Source organism: Danio rerio, chromosome 15, assembly GCF_052040795.2.
Source record: "Danio rerio strain M-AB ecotype USA chromosome 15, GRCz13ab, whole genome shotgun sequence".
Taxonomy (NCBI): Eukaryota; Metazoa; Chordata; class Actinopteri; order Cypriniformes; family Danionidae; genus Danio; species Danio rerio.
The window spans coordinates 23,209,602-23,230,000 of NC_141035.1; the positions used below are offsets into that span (position 1 = coordinate 23,209,602).

The 20,399-nt window shown below is 34.8% G+C and overlaps 4 protein-coding genes across 8 annotated transcripts in view; 3 read left to right on the top strand and 1 right to left on the bottom strand.

Moving 5' to 3' along the window:
- Positions 1–2,224, bottom strand: part of timm50 (translocase of inner mitochondrial membrane 50 homolog (S. cerevisiae)) — a 52,798-nt gene extending 50,574 nt beyond the window's left edge. The window contains exon 1 of one of the 2 annotated variants that reach the window (XR_015508425.1): positions 1,989–2,201. Coding sequence is in view for 1 of the 2 variants with exons in the window: in NM_200665.2 (NP_956959.1) it covers positions 1,989–2,192 (204 nt within the window). In the remaining variant the exon portion in view is untranslated. 2 annotated transcript variants of the gene reach the window in all.
- LOC147833651 (uncharacterized) overlaps positions 1–20,399 on the top strand; it is a 734,785-nt gene that overhangs the window by 482,130 nt on the left and 232,256 nt on the right. The window lies entirely within an intron of this gene.
- On the top strand, positions 2,977–14,913 carry tnfaip1 (tumor necrosis factor, alpha-induced protein 1 (endothelial)). Of its 3 annotated transcripts, XM_087282461.1 has the most exons (8): positions 2,977–3,030; positions 3,112–3,179; positions 4,267–4,620; positions 4,699–4,868; positions 8,750–8,833; positions 8,929–8,981; positions 9,068–9,263; positions 14,096–14,913. In XM_087282461.1, the coding sequence occupies exons 3-8, from the start codon at positions 4,380–4,382 to the stop codon at positions 14,312–14,314; spliced, it is 963 nt and encodes a 320-aa protein (XP_087138587.1). In that variant the 5' UTR covers positions 2,977–3,030; positions 3,112–3,179; positions 4,267–4,379; the 3' UTR covers positions 14,315–14,913.
- Positions 17,337–20,399, top strand: part of sgsm2 (small G protein signaling modulator 2) — a 101,695-nt gene continuing 98,632 nt past the window's right edge. For both annotated transcript variants that reach the window (XM_087284067.1, XM_087284068.1), the window contains exon 1: positions 17,337–17,555. In XM_087284067.1, coding sequence (XP_087140193.1) covers positions 17,496–17,555 — 60 coding nt within the window. In that variant the 5' untranslated portion in view covers positions 17,337–17,495. The remainder of the gene's footprint in view (positions 17,556–20,399) is intronic.

Genomic DNA, 20,399 nt, shown 5'->3' on the forward strand with positions numbered 1-20,399 from the left:
ATTGCAGATGCGCACATTGCGATATCAATGCTGAAACGATACGAGCGGCTCTACTTTACTCTGTCAAAAACTCAGACAAAAAAAAATCTCGGAACTTTGGAACCTTCAGGTTCTTTACAGTGAAAAATATTCTTTAGAATTTTTACATTTTCTTTACGCTGAGACAAGAACTGTTCTTTTCACTGAGAGGTTTTGAGGAAACAAGCATCAGTTCTTCCGTGGCACTGAAAACAAAACATTCAGCCTTCAGCCCTTATCTCTATTCAACAGTCAAAAGAGGACTCGTAACCTTGCATGTTACAGCTCCAATGTTAAAAAGTCATTAATGTCATTTTAAACCACACATTTAACAGAATCATTTAGCATTTGGTCTCTATATAAAATGAACAAAATCTAATTTGGTATGTAATTTCTAAGAGCTCTAAATGATCAACATAATCAGCATGATCAACATGACATGTAAAAACAATGCCATTTGCAACTTTGCTTATAGAGTGCTTTTTATCCCTTGATAGTTTATATATTTTAACCCTTGAAATATAATCTTTTAAAGACATTATTGGCACAATGACATCTGACAATTTCATGCAAGCAGTCTGCTATATTGGGGTAAAGTTGGTTTTATACTCGCACATTCGTTCAATGACAACTTGTGACAAGCTCCCTATTTTGTTTACCACGGTACTTTGAATATTCAGTTTGAAATAACATGCAAGTAAGACTTCATAACAACATTAGCACTATTTATTTGACTCTGAGAATTATTGTACTTTGATAGTCATTGGCTGCTAATATGATTTCCCTATTTAGAATTAGCAAACAATACTCTTCTGAAATTACATTAAGCAGAAAATCTCCATGTGTAAATATAAAGCCAACTTTACCTCAGTGTCTGCTATGCTGTTATGATAAATCACTAACTCTGTAACACTTTATGTTTCGGATAAATAAAGCTACAATAATTAGCATGAAAAACACATTTAAAACATTTATTTATCTCAGTGAAGTTATATGCATTATTAACATTTACAGCTTTTGATTTTAAACATTATTAAGTATTATGACATGCAACCAAGCTGACCGAACATTTAATAACAACACTACAGCGGTTCATCAAATCTTGATGAACTGGTCATCGTCAGTAATCTACTTTAATGTAAAATGTAATCAAAGTCTCCTTTATTTCATTACAGACTGTAAGAACTGCATTTTACTATTCGTTGCCATAACAAAATAACTGATATGAATAGATAGACTATAGATGGATGGATGGGTGGGTGGATATACTTATGAATAAAATGCAGTTTTCACATTTACCTTATAGCATATCAAGACAGGCTAGAAAAGCATGACATATCAAATAAGATTCAAATATGAAACTAAATATGCAATTTTATCATAACGGTTTGATTTAAGTATAGATTCAGTCTATTGGGAATGTTATTAAACCAGTGTTTGTTTTTATTGATTATTATAGGTGTTTTATAAAGGCTGGGATGTAGAGGTAGTATAATAGTACAAGGACAGAGATTCACATTATATATTTGACATAACATATAAGTTATAGCATGAATGTAATTTGGGCATATATTTTAAAATAAAAGTCTATTTATGAAATTGAGAGTATTTGTAATCCAACTCTGTTTTAATCTTTTGGCCAATTTATTGTGCTAATTATATACATTTAATATATTATTATAATATTTAAAATGATACACATTTGCTTGCTGAATATATAACCAAAGTCATAGCTCATATGTCACACACATAACACAATGTTGCCTGACTTCATTCAAACCAAACCAGCACCTGTCAACCTTTCCTAACTACTGAAGAATCCAGCCACTTCTTGTCGTTCATTCATCGCCATATTACAGTAGTTACATGTCAGAATGTAAAAACGCAGGTCAGTTTCCATAACGGAATGACCGGCTTTCTGAATTTTTCCTGTCATGCAGGAATGTCAGGCGGTCAAATGAAGCTCTCACCTGGCTCTTCTGCTGCTGCTGAAGCCTTTCCTGCAGTATCGCCTGTGCCAGTCCCCCTGTTGCGCTGCTACTGGACGTGTCAGCGGATAAAGGCCGGACGACATCCAGCAGCGGAGGGGCCGTGGAGCAGCGGGCCCCCTGCCTCAGTCTGAGCAGGCCCCGGCTCGCCCGGACACACATGGGATACACAGACACCGCCGACATCTTGAATATGATGCAGTTCGTACCCGGAGCGCGAGTGGAAAGGACAAACGATTTTGATTGGTTACGTCTGTTGTGATTGGCAGGTGCAGAGAGCCAATCGAGTCTGTCGACTACTCCGAAAAGGCGGGTATTTTAATGTCGTCACGGGCTGCGTCAAAAGCAGCTAAAAGTCCCAATATTTTTTTATTAGGAATGTTATTTTAACAGTGTTTGTTTTTATTTATTATTATATGTGTTTTATAAAGGCTAAGATGTAGAGGTAGAATAATAGTACAAAAATGGAGATTCACATTGTATGTTGCAATAATTCGAGAACATACAATGTCATTTTGGGTATACAATTCAAAATAAAAGTCTACTTATGAAATTGTTACAACTTGTGGTGTTAAGTTAAAACCATGGGTAAACATAAATATAGCTATATTAATATTAATTAGCTATCAAATGAAGAAGTTTTTAAATCTAAATATTACTTTTTTTAGAGTATTACTTAGTAATCTTTTTCTATGTATGCTATACATAATATAAATCGTCTCTTATATATTCCATTTACTGTATATATGATATCTATACTATATATACTTATTACCATTTTGTTTGCTTTGTGTATTCATATTGTTTACATTTGTAAGTCGCTTTAGATTAAAGCATTTGTCTAAATAAATATAAAACCTAGCATAAATGTACATTTTTTTTTATCTCAGGGCTTTATCTTTTGTTGACTGTCCCTGCACTAGCCAATGGGTGGCAGTAGATCATTAACACGGTTTAACCTGTTGCTGTTGATCTTTCAACGAAGAAGAGCCACCCATCACATTTGTTAGCCATCGCCCTGAAGGTAGATGTGAAAGGTATTTTCCCTGTTTTTAAATGGTCTGATAGACCTGTTTATGCGTTTCTTTTTCAAATATGGTTGAAGTTAAACAGCGGAGTTGAACAACTGTCGACTTCAGTTACTCGCCGACGAGTTATACTGCGGCAGAGCGGGTGAGTTTTACGCGTCGAAAAGTTTTTTCATGGTAATAACCTGGTCTAAACGTTGTTGTTTTGAATTAAATAAGCTGAAGTATTTTAAAGCTAGCATTAACCCTAACTAAAGCTCTGAGGTGTTTTGTTATTGCGCCTTTTAGTCGTGAAATTAGCACAATAGAAACATTAGCAGAAACGTTTGCTCAAAAGCGTTGCCAATCTGTAAAACACACAAGATCAAGATTTTCTTTAAACTAAAAGAATTTAATATATTGTCAATAAAGATATACACAATGTGAACTGAATATTTGGCAATTTTAAATTTGTTATCATGGCCAGTTGTAAATAAGTATACATTTATTTTAAGTAGCCTCCATGTTTTTCACTGACTTGTGTGAGGAGAAATGTTTAAATTTCAGGTCTGTTTTGGACAAAGAATTGTTATCATAAACAGTTGGAATTCATTATGTTTCAACTTTTCAACCCTGATGTTACTTCTTCTTTATCCCTTTTTTATTGATATAAAATATATTTTCAAATTGCACTTGAACTATTCTGAATATGTAATTGTATGAAATTAAGATTGCTTAATCTGCAAATTTTGATGATTAACCTCATTTAAATTAAATTATTTTGAATTTATGACTCGCAATTGCTCAAACAGTTCAAGAATAGTGTAAAGTGTCTGTAAAGTGACCATCTTTCAATATCTCTTAATTCTTATTTTAAAAAATAAATTGTTTTTCTTTGGGGTCTTTAAAGTTCTTGAAAAAGTGTAGTTTCTTTAGTAATAACTGTATTTATATATGTATGTTGATTTATTTTTCTGTAAAGATGTATATTTTTATTTCATTTAAATGAAATTTTGATTTTGACTTCTAACAATTCTGAAAAAAAAATTGTAGAAGTAAAACAATTATAGCATCATATACTGTCACCTTTTTAAAAACATTTTTGGGTCATATGGTCCACTTGTTTTAAATATTCACAATTTCAAAATTAACCAAAGTAATCACAATTGTTTTTTTTTTCATATTCAAGCAGGGTCAAAAAATGCACCCACATATGTAATAAGTGTTCAAAAGTTGTTTCTGTATTGCTTTAGTTAATGTGTAGCATGTAGGTTTGGCATCACGATCAGCCTGGCCAGCAGCATTCACCACGGCAGGGGAAATCAGACCCATCGTGTGCAGGGTGGTTATCTACCTACAGAGGGACATGTCAGGAGAGAGCTGCCTGCACCAGCTTCAGCCACACACCGGGCCCATCCTGCCAGTCTCTTCAGTGGGCTGCCCCAAGACTAACACCTGCACCTACCGTGGTGTGACCGGAAATAAGTACGTTCAGCTCAATGTTGGTGGAAATCTGTACTACTCCACACTGCAGGTGCTCACTAGACAGGACACCCTGCTGAGATCCATGTTCAGCGGCAAGATGGAGGTGCTCACAGATAAGGAAGGTGAGTTATTTAAACAGCCCTGAGAGAAGATGCAACCTCTTCAGCCTTGGCTCAATGTGTTTTTTTTTTTTTTTTTAGGTTGGATCCTAATAGATCGCTGTGGGAAACACTTTGGCTCCATTCTCAGCTATCTCCGTGATGGATTTGTGAATTTGCCAAAAAGCAGACAGAGCATCATGGAGCTCCTAGCAGAGGCCAAGTATTACCAGATTCAGGGCTTGATAGACTTGTGCCAGAAGGAGCTACAGGTTGGTTAAGTCATATAAAACCTCCTTTTTAATAGGCTATACACTTGTATTGGCCTAGTTTACATCTGGTATTAAAGGGGACCTATTATGCCCCTTTTTAAAAGATGTAAACTAAGACTCTGATGTCTCTTTAGTGTGTATGTGAAGTTTCTGCTCTAAATACCCCACAGATAATGTTTTATAACTCCTTAAAACTGTCTCTTTTAGGCTTTGATTGTAATTGTGCTGCTTTGGTGACTGTCGCTTTAAATTCAAATGAGGCAGGGCTTTTCCCCTCTGATGACATGTACAAAGGGAGAAGGTCAATTAAAATCTATTTTTATGAAGTGTGATCATAAAAAACAAAATGAATATATTTTTTTATTAGAAGCTGGTTATGTTCATAAACCTTTCATTAAAGTGATTTTTGTATAACAGGTTCCCTTTAAAGTTCCCGTGAAGTGCTTTGAAACATGCATTTGTGTTTGACGTGGGACATAATTTGAACTAAAACATAAAAACAGGGTGGCACCGTGTAGTGCCCTTCTTTAAAAAAAAAAAAAAAAAAAACACTCAAAAAGCATTTTGTTTTTTCACAGCTCTGCCAGTGAGAGCAATAGTGCCTCAAGGGGGAGATTCCAATAATAAGGGGGCATAAGATGTCAGATGTGTACTAGAAAGCATTTGATTGGTCATAAGATTTGATGAAACAGTGAGCTGGGGTCCGTTCTTCATATGTGGATTACTCAATTAGCAGGATTTGGATGTTGACGATTTGACGCGATCCAGGATCGTTTCGTTCTTCAAAACTCATCTGAGAATTGTTGTCATAGTAACAGTTGGTAGCTCAAACCTGCGTAGGAGCAGGCTCATTCATATAAACATGATTAGATTGGGTCAGTTTAAGCAAAGATAATATTGAAAGTATCTACCAAATGCTGATATTTTCTTACAGTAGTTATATACACTTGGGAAAATAGTAAATATATATATTTTAAACTATATATAAAGTTAAAAATCTATATATTAATAACATTTTTGCAATCTGCACTTCGAAATAAAAGTAAAAGACTGCCACCTGGTGGTTCAAAGAGAACATTTATTGATATTAACTTTTTAGATGCAAACGCATACATGCACATCATTCAACTTTTATAAAAAATAAAATAAAAAAAAAAGGATAATAATTTATGCGGTCAAGCACGTGTTTTGATCACTAATATGCTGGTGATTGACAACTTTACAGTTATCAAAATGCTTTTTTGATGCAAAATTAATTTATACAGTTATTCCTTACACCAATTAACTTGAGTAGGCCAAGGCTACTATAATAAATAAAATCTCCTCTAAATGTAGAACTAAATACATTGATATGCATTGAAATACATAATGAATACTCTTGACACATAAAAGTCTAAAGCCTGCAGCTCACAACAATCGTGGAAAGTTATTGCGTGTCATATTTAACAAACCGTTTACTGCTAATTTGATGTAATTTTGCTCACATGGATGATTGAATATTAATCAGATGATGTCATCACGCTGCTGTGCCGTCAGCCAATTGTTGCATTGCTGATCATGATTTCAAAGATCGATAGATCAGTCCTTCACAACACGCGCATCGATCTCTTTATCCATCAGTTTATCCAGACATTTTAATCTGATTCGCGAACTTGTTTAAAAAAACAATATAGCCAGAGATCAGTTATCAAGATGAACAGATCCAGGATCTGCCAAAACATCTTAGATCATTTAAGCGAAGTACGAAGAACAGACCCCTGATGTCAAAAAATCATTGATCCATTTAAGCAGAAATGACACTGCAAGCTTTGCATGGTTCTATCTTTTTAATGGGAGTTTTGTCACTTTGTTTTCGACTACCTCAATGTTTTTGATGTGGTTGGGTATAGATAAGTATAACATTTCAGACCCCATTTACACCTGGGGTCTGTTCTTCGTATCTCGCTTAAATGATCTAAGATGATTTGGCAGATCCTGGATCTTTTAATCTTAATAACTGATCTCTGGCTAATTTGGTTCTTCAAACAAGTTTGCAAATCAGATGAAAATGTCAGGATGAACTTATCTGAGATCGCTGCTTGTGTTGTGAAAGACATATCTATTGATCCTCAATCATGATCTTCAATGCAACGATTGGCTGACGGCACAGCAGTGTAATAACTGTAATAATCATCTGATTAATATTTATTTATGAGCAAAACTGAATATCATGTGAGCAAAATCATTTAAAATTTGTAGTAAACTATTTGTTAAATATGACATGCAATAACTTTCCACATGTGTGGTGGGCTGTAGACTTTACACTTCAATGTGTCAGGAGTATTTAGCAATTGATTTAGTTTTACCTTTAGAGCAGATTTTCTATTATAGTAGGTCCATTCAATATCTTAATAAGTGGCTGCTTTAATTTTAATATAAATAATCGGATAATAGGAGAATAAATGGATAAAGGTGTCTTGCAACTTTTGCATCAAATTAACAGCATATTAGCCGTCAAAAGGTATATATTTAACAGGTATATATGTATGTATATATATATATATATATATATATATATATATATATATATATATATATATATATATATATATATATATATATATATATATAGGTTACTACTATAAGAAAATATCAGCATTTGGTAAATACTTTTAGTATTACATTTGCTTGAAATTACCCAATGAACCGCCAATTTATCCAGCACATTTTTTTACGCAGCGGATGCCTTTCCAGCCACAACCCATCTCTGGGAAACATTCACTCATACACACTACAGACAATTTAGCTTACCCAATTCACCTATACTGCATGTCTTTGGACTGTGGGGGAAACCGGAGCACCCGGAGGAAACCCACGCGAATGCAGGGAGAACATGAAATGCCAACTGACCCCGCAAGAAGGTCGAACCTGCAACGCAGCGACCTTCTTGCTGTGAGGCAACAGCACTAACTACTGCCCCACTGCGTTGCCTGTAATATAGCATATGAACTACAATTTTATATTTAAAGCCAGACATTGCAAATGTGATCAAGCAGGTCTGATGTTGCTTCCAAAATGTTTAATATGTAAAATAAATCATATGCATTTAGCAGAAAGAAATAATTTAGTTCATTGCTTAAAAGTCATTGTCTGTTTGCTCTGCACAGAAATGTGCTGCACCTCCAGGCATTAAAGTTAAAATATTTAAAAAATCAGAGTCTAATTGTTGATAGAGAAATTTTAAATGCTTGAATAAAATAATTATATTATAATGCAGAATCTGCCATGAAATGTCCTATACAAGTTGCTTATTCTTAACTGGTGTGTTAAAAAAAATATAATGCAGACTGGACCAGCCAGTCTTTTTGTACTGTGTGTTTCTATGGCAACCGGAGCATTAAGATTGCATTGCTAAAAACCAAGTTGGGGATAATTTTAACCCTTTAATGGGGACTGTAAGAAAAAAAGCTGAAGGGTCTCTAAACCATAAATCAAACCATCCAGCTGTTTGGACGTGAATCAAAGGAAATCAGAAAAATACTCTGTGGCTTTCACAAAGAAAAGAATCCCATGAAGCATGGAAAATGCCAATTGAAGGAATGAAGGGCTTTTAGCACACTTTTCTTATTAATTGGTGGAATAGTTTTGAATATCATCATGAGTAGTGTCGTTTTATTCCATGAATTCCTTTATTAAACATGATTGTTTTAACAAAGTTGTTAATGAAAACAATTGTTTAAAAATCCTGAAGCCCACAATGGGTTTGTCTATAAATGTCAGTTTTGGTTATAAAACTAGTTGCATGTTGTTATTATCTGACAAGTTTGTCAATTCATATTATTGAAAAAATTGAACCTTTGTCGGTTGCTTGCTTATGTATTTTTATTTTTGTTGGTTTGCAGGACAATAAGGAAAAGGCTCTGTGTGTAATCCCGGTCATAACATCTCCTAAAGAGGAGGAGAGACTGATACAAGCATGTGTGAGGGTGAGACTCTTTTGCAAAAATGCAAATATTTAATCTTTAAAAAAAAAACAAGATAAGCTACATTTCTAAATGTCATCATTATTTTCTACTTACAGCCTGTTGTAAAGCTTCTATACAATCGAGGAAATAACAAATATTCCTATACAAGGTAACTATGATTATGCTTTAATGTCACTTTTTGACAGACTCGATTCCTTCTTTTTTTTTTTGATGGATCTTAATCTTCCTCAAAAGCAACTCTGATGACAACCTGCTCAAGAATATCGAGCTGTTTGAGAAGCTGTCTCTGAGCTACAGCGGTCGTGTGCTCTTCATTAAAGATGTAATTGGAGATGAAATTTGCTGCTGGTCTTTTTACGGACAGCACCGCAAACTTGCTGAGGTCTGCTGCACATCCATCGTTTATGCTACTGAGAAGAAGCAAACAAAGGTAAGATACTCTTTGGCCTTGTTTACACCTGGTATTAGGATGCGTTTTTGTCGATCAGACGAGGGACTCTAACCCAAGGGTGGCCAACACTGTTCCTGGAGAGCCACCTTCCTGCAGATTTCAGTTGCTACCCAAATCAAACACACCTGAACCAATTAATTAGGACCTGAACACCATGTGATAATTACAGGCAGGTGTGTTTGATATTTGTTGCAACTGAAATCTGCAGGAATGTGGCTCTCCAGGAACAGGGTTGGCCTCCCCTGCTCTAGCCCCTTAACTGTGACCCCACATTTTGCATTAACTGTGTATGCATATTTCAGCTATACATTTCATAGGTGACATATGCATATCATCCACAGCACTTTTTATTTTGAAGTGCTGAGATCCGCAGCACCTGAGCACACTGTTCATGTTCTCCCTTTTTGTTTGCTGTCGTCATTCGGTTCTGTCTTAGTCTAATAATCAGATAACAAAGAACTTTTAAACAAAGTAATTATAATGTATACATGTGTATTGCTGCTTTAATTAGTAATAAAGGCAAAACAATGCATTCTTATACGTCATCGCCATTCAGCTGATATATATTTATATTATTTAAACAAGTATTTGAATAACTAATCAACATTTCATTTCCCAAATCTTGCAAAATCAGATTTGGCTGTAAGATCTTATTAATTAAAAAAAATTTCTTATATTTTAAAATAAATTTTATTGCAATTGAATTCAGATGTTATTAATTAAAATGTGTACAATTATATCAGCTGAATATCTGCTATCCTGCTTTCCACAAATATTAATATCGACCTTCAAAAAAACCCATATTGGTTGACTAGATTTGACCACTCTTCTGATGAGCAGGTGTATGCTTTGTATAGGCTTTACTATGTCATCATGTATTACTTGTACTGTATTTGTACTATTTAACAGTTTTAACATGCATATTTTTGTTTCACACACTTTTGAGTTTTGTTCTGTTAAACAAAAAGGAAGATATTTTGAAAAATGTTGGAAACTTGTCACCATTGACTTGCATAGTATTTGTTTTTCCTATAGAAGTCAATGTTGACAGTTTTCAGCTTTTTCAAAAATCTTTTTTGTTCAACAGAATAAAAAAAAAACCATAAAGGTTTGGAATCACTTGAGGGTAAGAAAATACTGAGTACATCTTCATTTTTGGGTGAACTATGCCTTTAATGACTTTATACAAGAAATAAATATTTCACAAAACTATATCTATTGAAACAAACACTGTTCAATAGCACTGCTGGAGAACTGCTGTTTGAGGAGAATGAAACGGCTCTTTTTTCAAAATCTCATTTGTAGTCAAATGTCTTTTTTTATTAATTACTGCAGACTTAATTAATTTATTATTATGATTAATTGATAAAGCTATAATGGATGAGTTAGAGCAGAGATGTCAAAATTCTGTCCTAGAGGGCCAGTGTCCTGCAGATTTTAGCTCTGGCTTGCCTCAACACACCTGCAAGATGTTTCTAGGAAAGCCTAGTAAGAGCTTAATTAGCTAGTCCATGTGTGAATGATTGGGGTTGGAACTAAACTTTGCAGGACACCGGCCCTCCAAAAAAGAGTTTGGACACCCCTAAGTTAGAATATATGAACATGAGTGAAGACTGTAAATTTGTATTACAATGGGAACCGTTGAAGAGCATTCTGTTTTTTTACCAAGCGGCAACCTCACGCTCTCCCTTGGGAAGCCAATACAAAAGTAACTGAAAATGCAATTCATCGAAATTCTGCTAGTCCTGGCTCCATAATAGAGCAAATTTCATTTGAGCCCACTGTTACAATGGCCAGCTTCACAGCAGAAAAAAAGGTGTTTACATCCTCATACAAGAAACGATTTTGGTTCATATAGCTCATATTGCCCTTCATGACAACTGTGAGGGGGCTGAATTTTTTTATAACTAATCCGTTTCCTTTATATTAGGCTATATTAAGTTTGCATAATTAAGGGCGTGGCCACTTGAGTGACAGCTAGGTCTCGCTGTTCACCGTCATTTCACCTCAGCTGACTCCGGCAGATTAGCCACTGAACTCGGCATAAACATCATATTTTTGTGTTGTTTTATGTGGCTTTACACAGTTTCCTTTTGGAATTATTTCTTACAATTATCAGATAATATGGGATGCCTTGTGCACTTAATTGTGCTCACAAACCATTCACGTGGTCTCTGTTTCCTATGTGAGTAAAATTATATACATTTATACCATCTCTATACATGTATTTGTTTTATTTAAGATCATTTATCATTTATATTTTTCTTTAGAGCTGTAAAGCACTCCCAAATCTGGCAGATTGATTAGCTGTAGCCTCTAGAACAGTCATCTAAAGCCTTGTCATACAGTGTTATGCTGGATTTTATCAATAGCCTTGCTATTACTAACACAGACTATATCTGAAGTGTTTGGAAGTCATTTGCGTTTTTCTCCTGTAGAAATATGTCATAAGAACAATGCTTTATTCCTCAGTGTATTACAGCAGTGTTTTTAAAAGACTAAACACTTTATTGATATAGTGTACAACCAAGTACATGTGGTCAGAACACAAACAAGTCACAGGTGATAAAGTATTAAGCGTTTTCCCAAAGTAACGTCTGTCTAAGCCAGATCCAAGCAAAATGCCTGCAGGTGTCTGTAGTTCTGCTCATTCTCCGCCTCTTTGCCCTTGTTTGGCATCCCGACGTGGGTGTGATGACGCGCTAACAAAATGGCGACAGGTGGCTTCGCCTACTTGTGGCTTCTTTTGCAGTGTTCAGAAACCAATGGGTGACGTCACGGATACTAAGTCGATATATTGTACAGTTTATGGTTTTTACACGGTGTGTATGCGGGCTCTAAAAAAAAATTTTTTTTAATTGATAAGTCAATTTAGAGAAATATAAGGCCTTTAAAAATCTTAAATGCTATTTTAAAATGATTACAATTTGTATCAGTTTTGATTATACAATCTATACAGGGCTCGAAATTAACCTTTTTGCTTGGTAGCACCAGTGCTCCTAACTTTGAAAATTTAGGCACATCAGCCAAAATTTAGTCGCGCACACCCATTATAAGCACCGTTACTACAAATTTTATACAAACATATTTATTGCATTTGAAATCAACACTAATCAAACTAACAAGCAAAAATACATATATATATGCAAGCGTAAGGAAAATATGTCTGTACGAAATCCCGGTATCACAAGAAAATACATTTTTATAACGTAACTGAGTGACTAAAGCATACACGGACCGCTCACCGGCCCTGCACGCACTGCTTGACATGATTGAATCTGTTAACGGTATAACTGTGCTGTTCTAACGGGTGCTGTCTGATATTGCACTGATGCTTTTGACATATACTGTACCTTATTATATGCATACGTCATGTTAATAGCAATACCGGTCTTTTTATGAATAGCGATGTTAGTTTACTCAGTGCAAACCTGTTTGCGATGGTGTACGTGGTGTTAAATTTGACATATAGCAGCCACTTGCACGGCGGACAGCATCTGGCGATTCTATGATGAATCAAACAGAAGCTCTCATGCTAGATGTGGCCAACAAACTGAAAATTCCATCCCACAGACTTTTCATAGCGAAATTGAAGCCAATGGAAGTCTTTTATCCACTCTTCGAAAAGTGTAGACGGTGGATTAACATTCAGCACATGGTCACTAACTTTAGATGGCATCGTTTCTAAAAGAAAATCTGTCAGTTTTATCTTCATTCTCATCTTCAGCACTTTACAATTTTTCCCGGTAGTAGCTCTCTCTGTCACCCCAAGCCAGAAGGCATTGACTGAGTGATTAACAGCTGATATTTCAGTGCTAGAGCAGTGGTGGGCCAATAAGAAGAGCGCGAAGGCGGGGCAAGCATTACGGACTTGGCTTTGTTTACTGCAGCATGTTGACATGACAACTGTTTTAAACCATTCCTGAGTGTTGCGTTTCGTGTTTCAAGTGCAGACAAAGAGCTTGGAGATGCATTCTGCGTGAATATCTCCCGAATCCGCGCATGTGGTGAACATTTTGCAGTAAAAACTGGTCGCACACAACAATTTTATGCAGTCGCACAAATGCTCCCAAATATATTTTGAGGTTGCATAGATAAAATTTCGGGCGCATATGCGACCAAAATGGTTGCAATTTCGAGCCCTGCGATAGTTGTATACTAAAGCTTGCATGAATTCAATCTGCGAATATCGGGATGTTGTTTATAAAATCGATAAAATCCTGCTTGATATGACATCACACTGTCTCGTTTACTGTACGCGCCACCTGCTTATTAGCATTTTTATTTGTATATAAATAATGGTTTAGTTTTGGATTATTCTTTTCTTACAATCCGTATTTAGCAAATATACCTGCCTAATCTCATGAGGAAACGTAAGTATTTTACGTTTTGTCAGTTTAGTGGCTAATTCGTACAAGTTTCACGAAAATGTACGATTGTAAAAAGGAGACAAATCATACCAAATTGTACGAATTAGATCAAACTAATTCATATGAATTAGCCACTAAATCAAAAAGTTACGAGTTGTTGTGCGATTGTGTTAAATATACTGCAAGTTAAAATGTTGCCATTGTTAGCGGTTTAAATCAAAAGTGGGGATGAGGTCTTAAAATGTGTGGAAAGAGTCTTTAAAAGGTCTTAAAATGTATTTAATTTCACTCTCTGTTTCCTGTGTATACACCGTTCATTTTCTCACCAGTTCATTTGTCAAGTCACCATTGTTTTGCTATAGCGTCTTTACAATTTAGACGGTGTCAAAGCAGCTTTACGTAGATGAAGATGTCTAAGAGGAACTCTTGTAATCCCCTCAGGTTGAGTTTCCAGAAGCACGAATCTACGAGGAGACGCTAAACGCCTTGCTCTATGAGACTCTCCCCATCCCAGATTACTCTCTGCTAGAAGCCACCCGCAGACGCACCAATTGCTGCTCCCACAGTGAAGAGGAGGAGGCCGTGGAGCTGAGAGAGCGTGTGCGCCGCATCCACATTAAACGATACAGCACATATGACGACAGACCACTTGGACATTAGCCCAACTGTGAGGCTTCCAAGACACTTTATAAATATATCCTTTTAACCAGTGCCTCTTTTGTAGATCTGTGGAGAACACTAGATCTCAAGCACAGTTTAACCACTCTTTAACTTCACTACCGGAACAGATTACTGCTTTTTTATTTATCTCTTTTTCCTTTTTTTATATCGTAGGGAGCTTGACAATCAAAGCTTTTGATGAAATGCTGCTTGAACTTTGCGTGAACATAACAGAACAAGGATGATAATGAATTCGCATCAGTTCCTAACTTTTAACTTATTTACCTCATTTTTTGTTATTTTAGGAGAAAAGTTTGTTATTAAATTGTGATTACTAATCTAATCAGAGAATGTTTTGCCAGGATGAGTCTGCCAAGTACATCAGTTGAGTTCTACTAACCATACAGGATCATATACTACATTTCAATCTTGCATTATGCCTATATTAATCATCCTTACTGTGATTTTAAGATGATTAGTGTGTATATTATATGGTATTGGGTGTGTTACATTTGGGGAAATAATTGCAGTGTATGATTTTAAGAGTGTGACAATGTGATGCCCTCAGAATGTGCTTTTGAATGAATGACTGAACGAGACCCAGAAGTTTCCTTCTCCATTTTTTTTAACACTTACAAGTTATCTTCAGTTCATTTATAAATATTTTAACATTCTTCAAGATCTAAAATTATCAGTTTAGAGCAACTTTTTTTGTTCATAAGGTATATTGTTAATTGTGTTGTCTATAATTATGTCTGAAGTCATTAAACCCTTTTCTTTTTTTGTTATTTAATGCAAAAAAGGTATCTAAATGACAATTTTTGGAAGGAAATATCATCAGTAGTTTACACCAGCGATTCCCAAACTTTTCAGCCCGCGACCCCTAAAATGACAATGCCAGTGACTCGCGACCCCCAATATCCTCTGAGGTGGTTATAAATACAGAGACCTTGCATGCAGTGGCACACTATTCTTTTTTTTTTTTTTTTTTTTTTTATATGTGTGTATGTCAGTGCTGTAAATGGGCCAGAAAGTTTAACCTGGTGTTATAAAATCAATCTGCTGCATCTGAAGCTATTGCTGTGTCTTTAATATAATGTAATTACCCCAGGGATCGCAATCCAATAGAACTAGTAACTATAAGCTTCTATAGTAACTATATAGTAAATAGTAACTATAAACGGCTTTTTTCTCTTCTGTAGTTTATGGATAAAATATGGTAATTCTTATGGTTTAATAAAAATAAAACGATTTTTGGAAATCACCAGGCAAAAGCCCCCCACCCCACCCCTGAGGGCCTGACTTATACGCATCCTTAAACACTTTTGTTTTTGTATTTTTGGTGCATTAGTAGTTTGCAAAAACAGCTGACAAAAAATTCTGAAGATAATTGAAATTCAAATAAAAATATTTTTAAAAACAAAACAAAAACAAATGGAAGACATTCACAAGACGCCAAAAACAGATTCATAATAGCTTACAATAGACAGAGCTTTTACATTTGTTACAACTTTGAGAGACTTCATTTACAATATAAGTTCATTGACAAATACCTTGTATAAAGGAGGGGATTTTTGTCTACATTTTTGGATAAATAATTTACCATTTAAAATAATAAAATTAACAAAATTGTTAATTTTTTATCACCATTTTCTAAATAACAAATCATTTCTTTTGCATTCAATGTTATCAACAATATTTTTAACAGAATAATTAGAAACACAGTCCAAAATAATTGCACACTCTGACAATGAACAAATAAGTGACATAAGGATTCCTCGTTGTGTTTACAAAATGAACATTCTTTCTCAATATTTGAACATTTGGAAAGTAACACGTTAGTTGGATATATTTAATGTAAAATCTTTGAATGAATTTCTCTTAGTTTATTTAAAATGCTAAATTTGTATGGTAGCAGCCATGCTTTTCTACAATTAACCTCCCATATTCCAATAAAATTTCCCTCTTGGAATAGCTCTATTTTTGTCATTAAATACTTGCCTTACATTTTTTTTGTCAAATAAATTTTTACCATTTATCAGGAAATTACATTCTTTATTTTCTATTAACAGGTCAAGCATCCTTGATCACTGTCAGCATCTTCCCCATCAAATGGTGTCACTTCCTAAATAAGTCAAAGCCTTAAAGGCTTTAAAACACATTTTATGTTCAATTTAATGCAAATGTGACAGCACTGACCAAAACAATTGTGAATTTATTTGTATTATATATTTAAAGTTTTTATTTCTAGAGTTTTTAATCATTTGATGTGCACGTTAAACTTGCTATTTCTAATTTTATTTTCTTCTAAATAACAGTTTTTAGAATAGCAAAACTATTAAGCTGAAGGTTCGATTGGAACAAGGACAATGACAGGGTTTGTAAATGTGTAAAGGATTTTTAATAAAGAAAAAAAATCTGAGAGCCAAAATAAATGACATATTTCTATACAGAACAACTCACAGAAATCAACCATCAGTCTATTATAAACATTTTGGGATAAAATATTTTATATTAACTGTATTTATGTCTTTATTTCAGGGATAGATGATGTAGGGTTCTGGTAGAATGTCCCACACAGTAACACTGACAGGAACATTATAAGCCAAATTATATATCACACCTTGTTTCTAAAATGAAGCTATCTATAATTTGTTCAGTTTTTTCCCTCTGGATGCACCTGTGCCATTTATAGGTAAAGCCCAGATGTGCCTTGCCATAATTGGATACGAGACTACAACCACGCAACTTACTCGTCTTTTACCTTTAATAGGTCACACCAAACATCACGTCTGGTAAACGCCTAATGACAATGCCTGATTAGTTGAACCAGCACAAGCGCCTCCATCCGAGCTGTCAAATGTGGAGAGGAGCTAAAAATAAATCGCCGTCACCGCCTGAAGAGCGTACGGCGCGTGAAGAGATTTATCCCATTGATCAACAATGCCGAGGGGGCGGGGACAGCGGCGATTGCGTCATAAAGGAACCGAAGATGGCTTCACGATGCGCTACGGCAGTGCTCAGATGCGTCAACGCTCAGCTGTCAGTACACACGTTTATATGAAAAGGAAGGAAGGCTAGGGAAAAAAAAAGATATACTGGCAGAAGGGCAGGCGAGCCTTTCAGATTTATGTCTCCAGCCGGTTTATGCTGCACCTGGGTTGTTTAACAGTCAGGGACAATGGGTTCGACTACAGATGAAGAATTTAAGGAGAAATTACTATGGAACGTCAAAAGAGAAGTAAGTGGGATTTATTCATCTTAGTTTTGCATGATAGGGATATTCTTGCACGGATGCATGCTTTCTCTTTACAATGTGCTTCCGAATTAAGTGCATGCATATGGAAGTTTTTCCGATGGTTAATGTGGATTAATGTATAACGAGTGCTCGTTGTGAGTTTCCATGTATTTTTAATAGATTTACTTTCACCTGTAGAGCCGAAGGGCTTGGTTATTTCGTTTCCTTCCTCATCCGCCTGTAACTTAATATGGCTATATGGGGGACCGTGATTCGTAATCGATGGTTTCTGAGGTGATCGATAGATTACGCCTTGTGCAGATGGATAAATGCAGCGTAAACGCTTGAACGGATGCGTTTTTACAGTCAAAAATGTTCTTAGCCTGTTGCAATGTAAACAAAAACGAGTTGACATCGAATTTCCATTGACTAGTTGAGGGGCTGAGCGCTCAAAGCACGCGAGCTTTATTTATAACGCGACTGGAAGAGAAAGAGCGCTACTTTATAATCTGACTGATTAAGAGAGATCGATGCTTTTGCATCTTATCTGCTTGAATAATGTTTTGATTTTTGTTCCTTTTCACCTGCAGAGACTGGTTACAGATAACTTTATTATGTGGAAATAGAAGTGTTACTTAATTTTCATGCCAAATAAGTTACCACTCTCAATTTATACCTGTATTTTAGTAGCTATATGGGCGTCATTGGTTCATACACACCACATGTTGAACTGACCATGCTTTCATATTATAAATGTAATCAAAGCAATAAAATTGGGCTGCTAATTAGAATTAAGCTAATAATGATTTTATAAAGAACCCAGACTCTTAAAAATATAGTTTCCAGCAATGCTATAAAATAATATTATTTTTTTTAGATAACTTTATTTTACAGTTTTTAAATCAACCTCTATTTTCTTAATGTAAAACATATTCATTTTGTAATATTTATGATCTAAAGAACCCAAATGGTAACACGCCCAAGTCCATATAATATTTACAGTTGAAGTCATAATTATTAGCCCGCCCTTTGGGTTTTTTTTTTAACAGAGCAAGGAAATTTTCACAGTATGTCTGATAATATTTTCGACTAGATTTGGACTAGAATAAAAGCAGTTTTCTTTTTTTTTAAGTCCATAAGGTCAAATTTATTTGCCCCTTTAAGCAATATATTTTTTTAATAGTCTACAGAACAAACTATTGCTATACAATAACTTTCCTAATTACTCTAACCTGCCTAGTTAATCTAATTAACCTAGTTAAGCCTTTAAATTTCACTTTAAGCTGTATAGAGCTGTCTTGAAAAATATCTAGTCAAATATTATTTACTGTCATCATGGCAAAGATAAAATATAAAATAAATCAGTTATTGGAAATGAGTTTAGAATCATGATTAGAAATGTGTTAGGACAGTCTCTCGGGGGGCTCAACAATCAGGAAGGCTAATAATTCTGACTTCAACTATATATATATATATATATATATATATATATATATATATATATATATATATATACACACACACACATTAATATAGGCGCAAGACTGAAATCCTGTATGGTTAGCAGAACCCGACTGACGTACTTGTACTTGGCGACTCATCCTGGCAAAGCATTCTGATTAGATTAGTAATTACAATTTAATAGCATACGCTTCTCCTAAAATAACAAAATATAATGTACAAATATTTTGTACAATCAGAAGGATCAGAGACAGTAAAAGTTTTCATCAATACCCTTGTAGAAGCTTTATTTTATTTGCCATCGATTTTAACACAGAACTTTATTATTTTTTTCAGAGAATAAAACCTCTGTAAATGTTCTTCACACTAATGAAAAGGTGGTTCTTCTAGGGTCTCTTCAGTGGAAGATTCTTTAAAAAACTGAATGTGCAATGAAATAATTTTGGAATATTTATTTATTTATTTATTGATTTTTTTATTTTTTATTTAAGCATTTGAATAAAAAAATAAAAGTGCAATGTAATAATTCACAGGATCATTTAGTGAACAAAGACCACACTGAACTGAAATCAATAGTCGTTTATTTTAAAGATAACAAATCAAGGGTATCTTAACTACAGCATGTTGCCATGGTGAAATATCTATAGCCAAGTCATTATACAACTATTTGCCCACAGTGCTGTGGTTGACCAATCAGATTCAAGTATTCATACAACCTTGTAAAATACAGTAAAACATCCGTTCAGAAAAAAGAATAAAACATATATTATTTTTATTAAATTATATCATATTATTTTAAAGCAATTGGTAAATTATTTTTTGGTACCAATTGCTTTAAAATAACATGAATGAACTGTTCTTGAACACATTTTGTAATAATTAATTGATAAGACTTCCTCATTTGCATACAGTTTCCGACGTTTTAGCTCCAGGAACTGTAAAGTGGAAGAAGCTGTTACATTCTTTTATATCAGTATAATTAATTCTTATCTTTTCCCTTACAGTGCAGAGAAGGCTAGTTTTAAACCCAGCCCTCATGAATAATAGAAGTCTTGAATGAATTGCTGCAAAGAATAGGCGTCCTAAATTGGTACCGGGATGTCTTATGTGTCAGAACAGACTGTGTCCACAGAGCTGATTCAGCCTCTTGAACTGAACGCACAATCCTCCCGGCAGACATCATTTCTCAAGATGGTTAAGGACGTGTCTAACGGAGGCTAAAAATCATGCATGTGATAATCCATAAGGTATCCGGCCTCAGGTGGCCAGGGTTAATAAGGAAATCAATCTTTTAACATCATCTCATTCATCAAGTTTTAAAGGACTTTTGTGTGTCACATTCAGTCAAATCTCCTATCTTTTACTTCTAAATGAGTCACTTCCTTT

Excerpts from the sequence above, each read along its gene's own strand:
- tnfaip1 (XM_087282462.1), top strand. The coding sequence starts at position 4,380 with ATGTCAGGAGAGAGCTGCCTGCACCAGCTTCAGCCACACACCGGGCCC. Across the intron at positions 4,621-4,698 it reads GGTGCTCACAGATAAGGAAG|GTTGGATCCTAATAGATCGC; the intron begins GTGAGTTATTTA and ends TTTTTTTTTTAG. Across the intron at positions 9,264-14,095 it reads CTGAGAAGAAGCAAACAAAG|GTTGAGTTTCCAGAAGCACG; the intron begins GTAAGATACTCT and ends TAATCCCCTCAG.